This window comes from Coturnix japonica, chromosome 4 (genome assembly GCF_054131305.1).
Source record: "Coturnix japonica strain WE chromosome 4, WE-NBRP24, whole genome shotgun sequence".
NCBI classification, from domain to species: Eukaryota; Metazoa; Chordata; class Aves; order Galliformes; family Phasianidae; genus Coturnix; species Coturnix japonica.
In genome coordinates, this window is record NC_140666.1 from 38,904,620 (window position 1) to 38,921,481 (window position 16,862).

Here is a 16,862-nt window from a genome sequence, read left to right on the forward strand (position 1 = left end):
TTTGTGTATTCTATCCCATCAGATGTGGTCCAAAAGCATTCCTTTTAAGTGCTAAGGTGCTTATACCTACACTAAGTGTGTACAGTTGGCTTGAACGCTGTTAAGGAGCAAAAGATCAGATTCCCACACTTTGTCTGAAAATAATTCATTATTTCCCTGACAACAAGAAGAATACAAACAATTTTTTGTTTGAGCCATTCTCCAGATTAGTACAGGAGCAACTTGGGTTTTCTCTTGAATTTGTGAGTGACGGTCTTAAATACATGGTACTAGGGTGTTCTTCAGCAAAGAAGCTAGGAGTTCTGTTGATAATTATTTATTGTGTTAGTGCTGCCTGCATGCTCCATTCTTGACTGCTAGCTGTCAGGTCCTAGGACTCTGGTTTGGGCTCCTCAACTTGCTTTTAATTGCTGCTCCAACTTTCAACTACCCTGTCTTTGAGGTGTTCTTGTGGTGACAATTCACTAGATCAAAATTTTACTGTGCATCTAAAGTCGTTATTCGGGAGAGAGCTGCTCATACTTGAAAAAATAAGTCCTGCAAAGGAGCAATAATTTTTTTTCATTGATTTCTCTCATCTTTCTTGCACATTCCATTGTTAAACCTTCTATCTGTTTGAGGGGGATAAGGCAGAAGTTGTTAGAAATTATTAATACCTCTACAATATTTTCCCTTGCTTGAAATAGGAATTCTACTTTGATTTTTGTTTCTTATAGTTGAGTGTGGATTTTAAGTTTGTAAGCCTTAATTCAGTTCTATTTTCATTTTTTTCTGTGCCCTTAATTTTTCAAGCCCTTTCCACCTGCAGTTCAGGACTTTCTATGGGATCCTGTTTTTCAATTAATTTTTTAGTAACGGGATAAGAGCTTGATTTTAGTAAAGGCAAGGTGTCATTAGGCAGGGAGAACTGGCAGATAAAAATATGAAGAAGGTTATAGTTAATAGTTCATATAAGAATATGAAGAGGGTTAAGAAGCCTCAGAATGGCGCAAGGTGTGGGAAAGAAGGGAGAGTACTAAATTGTGGTGTGGCTTGAGAGACCAAGGAGCTGTGGGCATGAAATGAAGTTGCTGTGATTCTGAAGATCAGTGATGTTTCGCAAGATGATCAGCCAAACTAACTGCTCCTGGAACTTGTCAAGTGCACTCAGGAGGAATGAAACAATAGGATGGACTGAAACCTGGATGGAAGGGAAAAGGCTTTGCCAGTTATTTCTGTAAAGCATGTCATCTACTTAAATGCAGTTAAGTCATTTATAACTGGATGCCATGTTCATTTTTAAAACACCATTTGGCTTTGTACTGTAATAGCCTCTAATTTATGTTTTTATCTCTTTTATCTCCAGGAGATGCTCTAGTTGCTGTAAATGATGTTGATGTGAATTCTGAAAACATAGAAAGAGTTTTGTCTTGCATTCCAGGTCCTATGCAGGTACAGTTGAACATTTATTCCTAATATCCTTTGTGAAAAATAAATAGTATGTATAGTCATTTTGTTCCTTCAGAAAAGGAACTTAGGTCATCTTTCTCTTAGACAAGGACGTTCTACTTTTTGACTTAATTTGGTGAGATGTGCAATCTGACATGGTATGAAGAATGTATGAAGCAAGTTATTGATGTGTAGCTTGCAAATAACTGTCAGCTGGAGTGGCAGTGAATAGGTACAGTGCTATTCTCCCTCAGAAATAAGTATGATAGAGTCAAAGAACAAAGTGTAAAAGAATGTATGCTTGACATTTTAAATTTGATTGCATTGTTCTTAAAGTAATAATTGCTGTATAAATACTGAGAAAAAATAATTCATCAGTATAAAAGAATCACAAATCCTGGCTTAACATGTAGTGCTATTGAAGATATCTAAGAGGATTTAAATGGAGATACTGATAGTTTTGGCATTTAAATAGAAAAATAGTGTTTAAAAGCCTTTAGCTTAAATGCTTTTAAGATCTTTCAATATTCAGTAGTGATTAAAATGGATATTAAACAAATAAATAATGTATTTTCTTGTCTTCTATATGAACATTAATTTTGGATCTATAATAAAGAATTAAATAATAAAGAACAGAGAGTGTAAATTACCTACAATGTTAGTCCCATAAAATTGTGTTCCACATCCTGGTGGACAGGAAGACAAGGTAAAAGTTGTAACTTGGTACAAGACAGAGGAGGTTAAAATGGTAGTGTGTCTTACGCGATGTCTGTAGTTCCTGGCAGTTTTTCTTCAGGTAGAATATATGAGGTGCAAATACAAATGTTTTACTGTCCAGAGACAAAAAGAAGTTTTTGGTTTTGTCAAACATGCTTCTGTTCACGGCTTAGTGTAAGTGCCTGTAGAACTGCATCTGCACTAGCAATAAGATTGAGTACTACAATGTCAGTTTAGGAAACTTTCCAAGATACTCAACAGTATGAAGCTTGCCTAAGCTACCAGAGTTGTGGTCAGAGATTGGCAGTGCTCCATTGCAGAAAAACCTTGTCTTGCCTGTCTTGGACCAAATAAGGAGTTGATGTAACTATTATTAAATATAGAATGATTAGAAAAGCAGTGATGATATAGTTTTCTTAATTGTATCTTTGCTAGATTAGAGTGTACTTAAATACTTGTTGCTTAAATGCAGTGCAACCCTTTGCATAGTGGTGATTTTTAATGCAACCTTTATGTTTATATTGTCAGTAAATTTGTCCAGTAGACAGTGATTACTTCAACCATAGAACTATTTGTCATATTGGCTTTCCAAAACCTTTTATTAAAGTGCAATTATTTCTTCTTTACTGTGTAATTTTAGTCAAGCCAAAAGAGTGATTGCTGAAATAGACAGGCGGAGAATTTAAATACGTGGTTCTATTTTTTTGCAGTGTAGAACACTGTGTTCATCCTGCTGAAGAAAGAGAGGGTGTTTGTTTCTAGGATGTGGTAATAGACAGCTGTAACACAAGCAAAACTGTTAATATCTTCTCATTCATCGTACATTGCATAAAATGATTTCTCATTCATTGTACATTGCACGCATTTTAAAAAGGTGTATTTTAAAGCAGTCTTATCATCATTATGAGTTAATTAAATAAAAGCTGAGTCACCACTCTTCTGGGTTCACTGTAAAAATTACTGCAAGTAATATAAAAAATGACTTACCTAACTTCTCTCAGATGCAGCAGTTGGTTTAACATCTCTCATTACTGTGTTACCTTTCCCAAATTTTGTTTGTATTATCTGAGTTTTGTCAAATTCACTTTGAGCATGCAGGGGCTAGAACAGGGCACTTACAGAGCAAGAGCAGGCTGCAACAGCAGATTGCTATTTCCTTTTTCCTTGCTTCTACGTCAGAACTCTTTCTGTTTGGGTGCTTTCATGTCTCTTAAGTAAGATAAAGCCTCACATCCACTTAACTCATTTCAGTGTTCTTCAGCACTCACTGAATGTGACTGCCCAAAGCATACATACCCCTCAACCAATGAATTTGATATTACTTCTCATTTTTTAAATGTATTCAGAAAAGAAAATTGGGACGGACCTATATTCAGGCAGACTCGAATAAGCTTAGTGATTTATTTATTTTAACCTAGCTCAGTTGATGGTATTTCTGTGCATCCCGTGAAATTACTAAATACACATAGATGACAATTTACCTGAGTCACCGAGAGAGCACAACAACAAAACAAAACAACCCTCCCTTCCCTCCCCCCTTGTTTCATTCTGTGATCTCTTTTAAGCAAATAACTTGTAAACATCCAAAAGGTAACATACCTGACATTTTTTGTGAGCTTTATTGACAAAGTTCTTACAGAGGTTGGTAAACCTTAGAGAAGGTAAATATTGCTCACAATAATGTGGTTATTTTTGTGATTTAAAGACCCAAAAAGGCACTTCAACTTCATTATTATTGCTCTTTAGTATGCAAGAATTAAAATGATATTGTGTGTTGTCTGTGACAGGTGTCAGTGATGTTAGAGCTCATCTCTGCTGCCACTTATTCTTTAAGGATATTCTTGGAAGCAGCGGGACCTCTGAGATGTTTAACAGCACAAGGCAGATGAGACTGAATAGGAAGGAGATACGCGTGGAAGAATACACTTTTCTTTAACCAGATACTTAGAAGTTGCAATACTTTCTAAACTTTCTAAAAATATTCAGCCTGAGGCAGATAGTCAGAATCAGAAATCTCAGCCTGAATTTTTAAATTATGGTTTGGCAAATCGTAAGCACATGGAAAACAGTGCCTTAAACAGGAAATGGCAGGCAATCTTGAAAGGCAGGCAATGCCACCAGTTCTGCCTGTAATAAAATCCATATTCTTGGTGTACAGTGTTCTTACAGATAAACACAAAGGATGACTTTCTGGGTAAGACCATCAGTGTAACAGGAATACTTTTCAATGAACTGACACTGAAAAATGTTTAGGTAAAAAGTATTAACAAAAAAGTCAACTATAGGATTCTTGCAACATATTTTTCTGGGTTCCAACAGTCCTAATGACAGCTTAGGGCCTTGCTGGATTACATATTAGTTTGTCACTTATTTTAATCTAGTTCTTAAAATTTCTTTGACATCCACAGCATCCTAGAGCAGTGATTTTACATAACTGGTTTATATATTCTGTTCCTTTCTGTCGGCTTTCAAACTGCTTCCTAGTAAGTGCTTTTAATGCCTGCAAGTTCCAGTGTCAGAAATAACAGTTGTCTGTATCTTATTCTTATCGTTCTGTGATTTTGGAGAGCTCTGTCATGTTTTGCTTTTCCTGTTTTCTGCTGTATATTGACTTGATTTTATTTAAGAGAACTGGAGTCAAAGCTGTGAAAGGCTTCACACTCAGCATTCACAGAAGAGTTCTTCGGTTGTCACGTATTTAATTGGATCTTGTGCATTGTTCAGGATAGAGCTTCCTTGTAGAAATGTAGTCTCTTGGGCGCATTCTGTTACAGCATTTTCTAGCCTACACGATCTTTTTCACAGCGATTTTTTAAAGTCTAAATGTAGACTAGAACTTGGATGGGAGTTGCTGTATAGAATGAAGTAAACTTGGAAGGGATCAAGAAGCCAAATTATGGAGAGACCTTTCTCAAAATGTAGTGACTTCTCATCTGAGTGGCGTGGCATTGCGTGCAGCGATGTGGGAGCCAGCATGGAGGCTGCAGGAGGAAGGAGAGTTATGGTTTTGTTTGGCCCAATTTATTTGAGCTCTTGCTTGGAGAGCCAGATGGTTATGTCTGTAAGACAAGACAGACAGAGATTTTTTTAGTTTGAGGGGCTAAAAGATAGACTGCAGCAAGAGTTACATCTGTGCATCGTTAGTGTAGGAACTGTAGCCCAAGTGTTGTAAGTTTCCACAGACAAGATGTAGTAGAAGTTAAGAGAAAGAACTCTCGAGTCTTGAGGAAATCTGCAAGGAGTTAAGCAGGGTATGAAGAAAATCCTCTGAAATACATGCATATGGATTGACGTAGAAAGAGAACTGAGTCACAGAACACTGCAGAAGGAAACACTCTATAACTGTGAACGATCGAGTTACTGGGTCATAAAAAGCTGCTGCTGCTTAGCTGGATGCCAGTACTCCTTGAGTCCTTTTAATACATAGTGTCTTGAATTGAAACTGAAATGATGAGGAAAGAGCGCGGGAGGAGTTGCCATCAGGAAAAAAAGGGGTAGCACATGACAGGAGAGCATGATGGAGTGCAGTGCCATTCCAAAGAATGGGAATAGAAATGAGGGACAAGAACCCAAACTGATAGCAGCCAAAATAGGCGAGGAAAAGATTAATGAGTAGTGTTGGGAGGGAACAGAGTGGGATGGGAAGAAGGCAGAATGTGACTCAAGCAGTGTAGCTTTTAGAGATGATGATGGCGCATCTCTCAGATCTAGTTGGACAGGCAGCGGTGTTTTAAAGCATTGCAGTTTCTTGCTGGCACTCCTCTCAAGGCTCGTATATGCACATACAGGCAATTATGAAAACATAAAAGTAGCTATATTTAAATGTATGAGCTGCCTCTACTTAGGATTTTTGAATGTACTGCAACTGAAAAAAAAAACTTTAATTGCACTAATGATTATGCTGATCACCACTGACAGAAGTGGGATTTGATGTGCTATGCTGTGTTTCATATCTGCCAAGTTAACAAACATTTTAAGGTTATTTTAATGCAGACAAACAATCTCATATGAAATGGAGAACTGAGAGTTTGCCTACTTAGTTTTGCTGTCTAGTGAAAATTTATTTTCCTGTTCAGTTGTACCTGTCAGCATGCTCAAAACAGCAATGAAATGTCCATGAAGGAGCCTTGAGGATATATACGTACAGAAGTATTAATATTTAGAAAGAGTCAAATGTAGTGTATGCTTATAAACAGTGCTAATACATTCTGTGTTCAAAGAAATTCAGAACAGTAAGTGTATTTTTCCATTCTCAAAACCATGAAAATTGAGAATGAAAACACAGCAAACCACATGCTTACTGACATGGCTCACAGAGCATGTAATAGCTGGCTTTGTTGTTAAAAATAAATGGTTATGTAACACTGAGTATATAATTGTTTTTCCTCAAACAGCAATTCTTGAATGCTTTCATCTTGTACAGATGCTTACAAAAATTTAGCACTGTGCCACGTAAGTTTGCCTTTCAAAAAGCCATGGAAACGTCTCTTAAATGTCTCAAACTGCATCCCTCTTATCTGATGTTAGAATGTAATTGTAAACGCATCATCATTTTCACAATAATTGTTTTAATAGGTAAAACTCACATTTGAGACATCGGTATTTGAACCTGAAGGAGCCTCTCAGCAAAGGTGTAAGCGGGAACAGTCAAGTATGAACAACCTGGTTCGGCTTTTGTGGGGTGAAGACAGCATGGGCCTTCAACAGGCTGTACAGAGTGTTCCTCATATTGTTATGTTCCTCTCATTGAAACTGGACTCCGAAACATCCAAAGATGAGGTATGTGGCTAACTAAGCAAAGTGAAGAGGAAGGGTAAAAATTGCTGGCAACAAATGCTACACCTTTTGATATTAAAAGAAATCAAATCTTGCTGATCAATTTGAGTAACAGGTAGTCTGCCAAGTGGCTGTTTTGATGGGAGTTTTTTTGGGGGGGGAAATGCCAGCATCACTGCAGACAAACTCTAATTGAGCTTAAAATCACTTCCGCACCACTTGATAGAGAGAACAGACCAGGTGTTAACAGAGAAAGCAGAGGCAAATTGAGAATTTCATTATTGCGTCTCAAATGCTCACTGTGACATTTTCAATACACGACTCAAACTGGATGTATGAAATCTGCCTAATCAAAAAAGCCTTTTCCTCAGCAGGAGCTGTTGGCAGTCCTCACACATAATCTTTCTAAACAGTCCCCTCCTGCTTAGAAATGCTAATACGCCTTTCCTCCAAGAGTCTTGCATGTCTGCTGTTTGCAATGGACTGTTGATTCTTGCTTGGGCAATGTTGTTTCAGCTACCGAAGTACTCTTTCTTTGTCCCATAAAATTTCACATCTCTTTCCTTTGTGTTCCTCAGAAAAAAAATTTGCCAGTCTTTGTCTAACCTTTTGTAAGTTTGCATAGATGTTCCTGATGTAGCCATAGCTACAAATGTTCTGCTCCACATGCTCGGCAGATACAGAACAGAGTGGAGGGCTGAGCTTGGCCTCTTGCCTGATGGGAATGACTGGTGGCTGAAGTGCACTCTTCAGGAGCAGACATTTGGAAAAAGACCCTTGTCCCCTTATGTAATTCTCCTCACATTTAGCACAGGGCCCTGTGACCTTTATTATCTGTGCTGTGGATATACTGAATGAAGCACAGTTTTTTCCAGTCTCCAAGGTCTCATATGGTGGGACAGTGACAGAGTGTGGAGCAGAAAATAAGACAGTTTTGTTTCCCTCCTGGAATGAATGCTCAGATCCAGGCAGTGCTCCATCCCTTCTCTGGAATGTCTTTATCTTTTTAATATTTTTTCAACTGATTTGAGCCTGTATTGCTCTACAACAGAGAAAAAAGTGTTGCAATTACACCTAATGGAATTTTCTTTTCTAGAGACATAACTAGGGAGAAGAACCATAGAAAACTGCATATGATGATACCATTAAAAATGTGTGAAAGAGAAAATGACAGATTTGTGGTGACTTGTGCAACTTTAATTGAGCCATTTTGTACATATGCAGCATGACAACATTGTCTTCTCTTCTGAAAGATGCTAGGCTGGCATAGAGCCCAAGATGGGCAGATGAGTGTGTATAATTATGACTTACTAGGCAACCGTAAATTCAGTACTTTGTAACACTGCAGAACTTGGCTTTGCAATATAAATCACTCTTTTTAAACTGTAATACTTTAAGGTACCATGTGCTTCATTATGTTTTGTGGCTACATGCTAGGCTACGTACTAACACTGTAAGCTTTGGTTTGCAGCTCTTTCCGATCTCATTTAAGAGACTACATGTTTTCATAATAGATACCTTCATTAGAAATTAGTTTATATCAATTTCACTAACAGATTTTTAGTAGCCTTCCATGTTTTTATCCCCACCATGAGACTGCTTCCATTAAAACATACAGAACCACAGTATTTATCTTCTTTGTTATTTCTGCATAATAAAAATGAAAAAAGCTCATTTAGCAATTAAATAAATTTAAGATGCTTTATAAGAAATGACTTACAAATTACAAACACCTCTTCTACCTTAAGCACTAAGTTTGTCCTATGTTACATGTACTGGACATTCACAGGGCAATTGCTATAGACTTAGACCAGTGTTTTCTTGATCATTTACACAGACTCTATGAAATATTATAAAAACAAGCAAAGAAACAAAGTAATTCAAGGTCTCTGACTCTGGTGGCTAAATAGAAATGCAAATACCTAACAGCAATTCCTGCACTGCAGAGTAAATGAACAGTGTTTCTTGCTCCATTATTTCTCTACTTTCTCCCAAGAAATGGGATTAAGCCTGAATATTGAGTGGAGGTAAAAGAAGGATTGTAACGCACTTGTCCTTCTTTCACACCATGGGAGAATTGTTTCCTGCTAAGTCTTGGCAGTTATGCAGCGATAAATAGCCTCTGATGTGCAGATATGCTTTACTGGTATAACCAAGCCTTTTTTAAAACACATATTAAAAAAATAATGCTGACTTTTACTGGGAATTTCTTTCATTTTCATTTGGTAAACAGTGACACTTGTGATGTAGAGGTAGTATTCCAGATTTAGTTTACATTAGTTCAAATTTGCATCACATTAATCTTGCACAATGGAAAAATATAATGTTCCTTCGCCAAGCTTCTCTACCCATATCCTAAATGAGAATGGTATGTGGATCACATCCTTATAAACAGTGGCACCTTGGGCAAGTTACTAATTCTTCCACTTGTGAGCCTTTGGCGCCCAGAAATAGATTTAATGATCTCTAAGACTTGTAAGCTTTATCTAACAATCCTGCAAGAAAGCAGTGTTAGACAGTATTTATAAGGGCGTGTGTTTCACAAGTCCCAGATGATGATGGTTTGATCTTTTGCAGTTTTAACTCAAAGTTTTGATTATAGTGTACAGTATATATTCCAACATATGGTATTTGCATCACCAAATATTATATCATTATGCATTTGAATTATTTTTTTGATGATACCATATTTTAAAATGAAGTTCTTATTCCTTCCACACAATAGTTTTACTGTTATAAGCTGCTATGTAAGCAGGAAAAGTAGGTATTAAGGTAAGGTATTAAGATATCTTGGTTCATACAGACACTTGTGTTTCCTGGGGCATTTCACTCAGTTTTTATAATTTCTAAATGAATCTTCAGGAGTGCACAATTTTCTTTTCATCTACTGTTTCTTCTTCTTTTTAATTTAAGAAGTAACTTAAAGCATCTACTGTCAGCGCACTGTAAAGACTGTAGATTTTTTGCTAGTCAGCATTATTTTGACACAATTCCTGTATCCATTTCATTTGTTGTCGAGGCTGCACTGAATGGAGGAGGAAAAAAAGTCTATTAAGATTCACTTTGAGGCATAAATAAAATGGTAATTTAAGAGGAGAAAGTGATAAGTTAAAGGCTAAGCCTCTAGTCTAGATGCTCTGTCTGAGTTTAGGGTGTTAGTTTGGTGTAGGGTTTACGGTTTTCATCTAAATGAGCTGCTTCTCATTTAGTAATTCCATTGTCTTTGCCCTATGAATTTTGGGATAAAGTGGTACTTTTCATTTTGCTCTGAGGACAGCTGATCCTGCGTGGTGATATGCACTGAACCTTGCTAGTTCATTAATACATATATGATTCAGCTAAGACCTTTTGTTACAGTTGTCTTTTCTTTCCCTGGGAAAATGTTCAGATAATTCTCAAATGACTTTTGTGTAAAGGACCCCATTCATACTGAGGAGAGAAAAAGGGAGAATGTTTTCTTTTTAGTCCTTTGTAGTGCTGTAATTAGAAAGTGGTGGGGTTTTTTTTTCCTGCTGAGGGATTGATTTAAGAAAAAAATCCATGTTACTAATGAGTATTTGAAAGTAAAGCTAATTAAATTGGATAAGAATGAGCAGTTTGCCAGGTCTGTCTACAATGAAACATTAATTTAATCGTGATGAAGGAAAATTTTCTAATGGGTATTGGCACCAAGCAATAAAATAGCAGAGTTAATCACATCAGGGTTTCTTTTGTTTGTGTAGAAAAATAACTTAGTGTTCTCATTGAGTTGGATGGGCTGAGCATTACACATCATGATTTGGCAGAAAGCAAAACTGTGGAGAATCACACGTCTGCTTATTAATGTTCTATTGTTATGGTTCCTGAAGTAATTAATATACAATTTTGGGACATCCTTATGTCATTTTTTTGTTTTTAAAGAACCAGTAAGAAAAATACCAATAACTGACTCAAACGTTCATCCTCACTGATCATCGGTTTTGACCAGATCTTTCTAAGAGCGTGCCAATAAATACAGTCAGAGCTCTGATGGTTAAATCATTAATGGTGTACACATGATTTGAACATATACCTCAGTTTTATGTTTTGCCCATATAGGGCAGTAGGGATACAGGGAGAGATTTGAGTCGTCATGTTCTTCCTTGTTGGTTTTAAAGAGCTGTCTGTTTGATGGGCAATATGGCTCTTAAATTGCAGCTTAAATATTGAAAAATAATATTTAAATACTGAAAAAAGCTATCTTTTGGAATCAGTTTTGTCAACAGTGTACATAAAGCTGTAAAATGTAGCGGACAAATTGTTTGTCATTTCTTGTTTCTCCATATGATACTGATTTACTTTTCCATAAAACAGAAGTTAAATTGTAATAAACATTCACTTGTGTTTTAGAACTTTCCATCGTGCCTGTGCAGGTCACTGCTCCTTTTGATACTATGCAAAAGTATATGATAAAAGCTTTCATGTTTAAAAATATAAATTAAAAATATGGCAGCTTGTTTTCTGGTTTTGTTTTTGTTTCTTTGTTTTTTAATTCCCTTATCTAACAGTTAACTTTGTTCACAGCAAGAAATTCTTTATCAGTACCCCATGTCAGAAGCATCCCAAAAACTCAAAAATGTGAGGGGAATATTTCTCACCCTGTCTGACATAATGGAAAGCGTTACTGGTGCCCAGATTCTCAGGTAAAAATAGTTGACATTTTATGTGTTGCCAAGAATACAGAATTTCTTGAAAGACAGAAAGCCCCTTTCGTGTGTTTAGGTTGAGTTTTCCACTTGAGATTTTTCTCTCAGAAAGGAGTTCTTAATTTGTTTTTAAATGCTTTTGTTTATCAGAAAATGAATATTCGCTAATTTACTATTGTTTACATTTGGTTGATTTCATTTATTCTTTGTTAGACTTGCTAGCGTCTTGCTATTTTGACTGAGAAGTTTTAGCAACATGTTTCAGCCATGCTTACAAACTTGTAGTTAGCAAAAGATCATAAAAGTGTGATACAGATTTGGTAAGCACTACAAATGATGAACAACTCTTTTAGGAGCAGCTACCAAACACAGGCTTTAGACCTTTTGTGCATGCTAATTTTTTAAAGTAATGCTGCATTAATTAGCACAGAGCTGCATTTACCACATTTCAATACTTGTGTGTCATTATGGAAATTCTCTCCAATAGAAGCATTTTTGACATGTGCAGATTTTGCTTTTTGCATGTCCTTGAAATCAGTCTATTTGTTGATGATCTATACACATTATCATCAGAAAGACAATACAGAAATACATGTTAGAATCACCTTTCCTGTTAAGGTTTTCCATTTCCCACTGTTAGATAAGTTATAAAAATATAAAAGGACCTCTGCTAGTCTCTAAAGACTGTCTCATATTTTCAACAAATATAACAGAAAATCCACAGCAGTCCTATGAAGCTCTGTCAGAAGAGAAGGTTATGATAACTGCTCAAGTCCTATGTATCATTTGAGATGCGTATGTTTGTTGTTAACTGCATTATCAATTATATTATTTGTTTTGCTTGGAAAAGTTACATGAAAGATAAAAAATTTTCTGGAGTCCTATGGAAATGGTTAGGATTTTCATAACTAATGAAATGACAGTGCTATGGTTTATATTCGGTTCCATCAACTTCTGCAGTGTGACTGAATCAGTGGAAAAACTTAATCATGGGGTCATTTTTTTAAGCTTAAATTAAAGTTACGTATCTTCTGCTTTACATCAGTGTTACGTTAGTTATTTAAAATTTCTTAGATCATACTAAGAAAAGTCAGGAGAATAAACCAGTGCTTTTTAATAACTTTAATGGATGGTCTGTAAAACAGTTAGCTCTAAGATGTAGCACTAAGATGTTAGCTCTAACACTAAGTCTGTTGTTTCAAACTCCCAACATAATAGCTACTAACTAGTAGCAGTGCATTTCCTGTTCACTCACAGGAATCCTAGGTGTCAGAGAGAGTATTATAACTTAATTTATTAATGAGGAACTGAGCCCCAGAATCTCTGTTCATAGTCAAACAAGCCATCTGTAACAGGGCTAAAAAATGAATTCTAGCTGTAGTCCCAGCTGAGAACATCAACAACATTTTTCCTCAGTTTTAGGGCTGCTATAAATTTACTGTTGGAGATGTTTACAGACCCTGCTTTTAGCAGCAACCAATAAATTAAATTTTATAATCTAATGCATAATGTTTTATTTATTGCTGACTAGAACACCAGGTGTAATTCTGTTTGTGCTCCAATCCAATCCACTCAGTAGCTCAAATGAGTTTGCTCTAACCTTCTAGGGTTGATGAGCTTTGTAAGGCAATTTTCTTTATAGAGAGATAGAATGGGAGTTTGAACTTGTCATTCAGTTAATAGGTCCAAATAGCTCTTGGTCTTGCTTACAAGTGTGGGGTCTCTTAAATTGCTTTTGTGAGTAAGCATTAGGATCTCAGTGTGACCTGAAATGGCACTCACTTTCTAAATTAACTGTACTAAAAGCTAGGCAAGGACATCATAGGATGACCTTAAGGAAGTAACTGAATCAATTCTCTGAGTGTGCTGCTTTGGTAATGGTTATTCTTCCATGCTTGTACTTGGAAATGTTGTTACTACTGATGTGACCTCTTACTTGGAGTAGAAGTCAAACAGTCTTTTTAGTTTTCTAATAATTAATGTAATTATCTATTTCAGTTGTATACATGTCATTTTGCATAAGCGTAAGAATTTGTATATACAATACATATGTTCCAACTTGGAAGGTGATTTTTGTTAATTTTATTTTTACAACTTCATAGTGCTAACAGAACTACTTCTGGCTTAATTTTTCTAGTTCCTCCCTTTTCTTATGCGAAAAACTAGTACAAGTTGTTTACTGGAAAGAATGTGACAAGTTGCTCGTGATTGGCCTTCCTGAAGAAAAGTGAGTTTCAAATGCAATATTTTATTTTCTTTCTAACTTTGTTTTATATTTTTTTCAAATACCATCCTCGAATTGTACTGTTCTGCTATCAAAGAACAGGAAAGGGAGGGCTTGCAATGTACTCTTCTTACTTTAGTTAGATTTTATAGCTTGGATTGACTTTGCACACATCTTTTAAATACTCCTTGTCACAATTTCTTCTTCAATCCCTATGAAGGGCATGCAGTCTTAATGGACCTCCAGAAATACATATAAGCTGTCACAGTCACTTTCAGTGTTTTCTGAAGTCATGTCTTGATTAGGGACTACAGAGTTAACATTAGTAATATTACATTTTTAGATATTCTAGAAGTCAAGAACTTCTGAATATTTTCTTCCAGCTTTACTACTATGTCTGTGTGATCACGGGCAAGTTACTCAAAGGAAACTTCTCATACAGTCCTATGAAGTAATTTTTGTTTGCAAATATATCACTGGTTATGGAGACTCCTGAGAAGATGCCCATGAACATTCACAGGAGTTAAAGACATTATAAACATAAGCAAACATTTTATTTTTATTTGTAGTGTGTCACTTACTCAGCTGAGGAACATGATTGAAGATGTTGTCAGGACCTTAAAATTTATGTACAGCTCTTTGGACAGGTGAGTTATTTCAAAACAACTTTCAGTCGCTGGTTTTTAGTTGATGCTTATGGAAAAAGAGCATTAATTTCTAAAATTTACATGGATGTTTTTGCCCGCTCTTTTGCCTTTGCACAAAGTCAGGCTTCTGTACTTCTTACTTTTTCTTTTGTTCTTAACACCAGTAAGACTCTTGTGAAATAGTCTTTATTATTTCAGAAAATGTTGTCCTTGATTAGGTTAAATCATTCACATAACCAAAGTCACTCTGGATGTCAGCAGCACTCTGCAAATGTGTTAAACCACTCTGCAAAATGTATATATGAATCACAGTGTTACATTTGTAATAAAATAAACACTCTGGACTTCTCAACTTTATTTGGCAGAGTGAGTGTCTTTCTCTACATTTGGAAGTTACCCAGAAAAATTTCAGTCTGACTGTAACCTAAATAAAGTTGCCAAGGTGGGCTATTCATATGCTTCCATTCACTTCAGGATTGAAGTGTGTATGGCGTGGAGAAAATCCTAGCGTTTCTATTACTACTGTGCTGTTCAGCACAGAAAAATGTTTTAGACAGAACAGCCTCATGTAATGTCAACTCATGGCTTTTTCTCATAGCATTTTTAACAAGGAGCAACTTATATTTGTTATACTTGAAGCTATTTAAATGCATCTCGGAAAAAACTTTAGCTTTGAATATGGGGGGGTAAAGTACTTGATTTTTCTGTAATTGTAGGAGAGCATTTGGAATAACAGTTTTTTGTGTCTTTGGAAGAAAACAGTTACACAGCACAAAGATCTGTAACACAGAAAATTAGTTAAATTATTGAAGAAAATGAATAATCTATCTTTTTAAAATATGAAGCTGATCGTTGTCTCATATTATGTTGCTCTAATAAAATAACACTGCTTTCAGCAAGGCTGCTCCTTCTTTGTATGTATGGACTGTCTGAGTATTAGCATAGCGTTTGCTTAAAACAAATGTTAAAAAAATCCAAATGTAGCTATCATGCTGCAAAGAGGCTTCGACAGCACAGAGGGTTATATAAACAAGCTACAAGTTTCTTGATGATATTTTAACTTGAAGTTCATGTTTGTTCAGTGCTTTTTGCCAGGTGGAACATGTTTCTCGTCTGGATCATTTTTTCAACCTGTTCTTCCAGCGAGCACTTCAGCCTGCAAGACTCAACTCACATGTCAGCCCCAGTGCTCAACACTACGCTACCTGCAGTGCATTATTCTTAGACAGCCTCCCAGGCTTGCGCTGGCTGACTTTGCCTCAGGAAATCAAGGTGATTCTGTTTTCAGATCTCTTTAGGACTTGTGTAAGACAAGCCAGGAAACTGACACAGGTCTTGCATTTGTCTTTTGCTGACATTGTGTAATACAAATGTGGGCTGCCTGTTTTCCTACAGGACCCTTCTCTTAAGTTTAGAGCTATGCAGTCGTTTACATTGGAAACAGAATGCTATTACATATGTAGTTCAGTGACTTCAGAGTTGCCTATGAAGAGAACATGATGATAAAGAAATTAAGATTACTTTTAAAACATACATATCTAACAGTGTATGTCATAGGAGAAGCAGGTCATGGTACGGAGCTTTATGTTTGATTCTCATCATTTATGTACTTTTAGAAATACATTTAAAAAATACCGGTAGTTAAACTTCTACTGCTATACATAAAATAATACTCCAGAAGCTCATGTGTAACTTGTGATTTAGGAGACAATCTTATATTATCTTTTATCAACGTACTGAATTACACAAAGGGAACAGTATGCAATCATCAAAGAATGTAAGGGAAAACTTGTGAGAAATGACACTAGGACAAATGCTGATAATTGCAGCTTATGTGCAGAAAGTTACTTTGAAATGTTCTTTTGCTTTTATGTTTGTTTTTTTTTTTTTCTTTTTTATGTTATGTATCCAGATCATTTCTAACTCAGTCTTTTGTTCTTTATATTTTCTGTTAATTCTGACCTCAAATGCTTCAATAACGTAACTGTGCTTGTATTTGTTTGGAAATGAACCAGAAGACTTCTGGTATCTCCTTCAAAGGGCTTACAGTTTGCAATTTTTTTCCCCTATTTCTGTGCTACGATTTGCTATAATGTGATTTAGTATCACTACCTAAGGGTTATGCATTCTGTGAAGAGCATTGTTAGAATGTGTTTTGATCTCACTGTAGATTCAGATGCAGCTAACAAGGTCTTGTTGGGTGCAGCTGGCTGCCATATTGTCAGATATGCTGCAAGCACAGAAGTTAATCTGTACTTTGAAAATATGGAAATCAACAAATGAGTGCTTCTGTGTTGTCATTTTCTGTTTAAGCAGTGTCTTGTTTTATGCTTCCCCAGACAAAAGCAGAGCCGTACATTACATTCAGAATAGAGAACTGATAATGAAATCTAAAAGCAAAAAAAA

The 16,862-nt window shown here is 36.0% G+C and overlaps 1 protein-coding gene and 1 long non-coding RNA gene across 3 annotated transcripts in view; one reads left to right on the forward strand and one right to left on the reverse strand.

Moving 5' to 3' along the window:
• Positions 1-16,862, forward strand: part of INTU (inturned planar cell polarity protein) — a 35,094-nt gene that overhangs the window by 7,849 nt on the left and 10,383 nt on the right. For both annotated transcript variants that reach the window (XM_015861252.3, XM_085546542.1), the window contains exons 3-8: positions 1,346-1,431; positions 6,721-6,924; positions 11,464-11,582; positions 13,723-13,812; positions 14,379-14,456; positions 15,539-15,728. In XM_015861252.3, coding sequence (XP_015716738.2) covers positions 1,346-1,431; positions 6,721-6,924; positions 11,464-11,582; positions 13,723-13,812; positions 14,379-14,456; positions 15,539-15,728 — 767 coding nt within the window. The remainder of the gene's footprint in view (positions 1-1,345; positions 1,432-6,720; positions 6,925-11,463; positions 11,583-13,722; positions 13,813-14,378; positions 14,457-15,538; positions 15,729-16,862) is intronic.
• LOC107313224 (uncharacterized) overlaps positions 3,535-16,862 on the reverse strand; it is a 61,479-nt gene continuing 48,151 nt past the window's right edge. The window contains exon 3 of the long non-coding RNA XR_014945793.1: positions 3,535-5,204. This is a non-coding gene — a long non-coding RNA (uncharacterized LOC107313224). The remainder of the gene's footprint in view (positions 5,205-16,862) is intronic.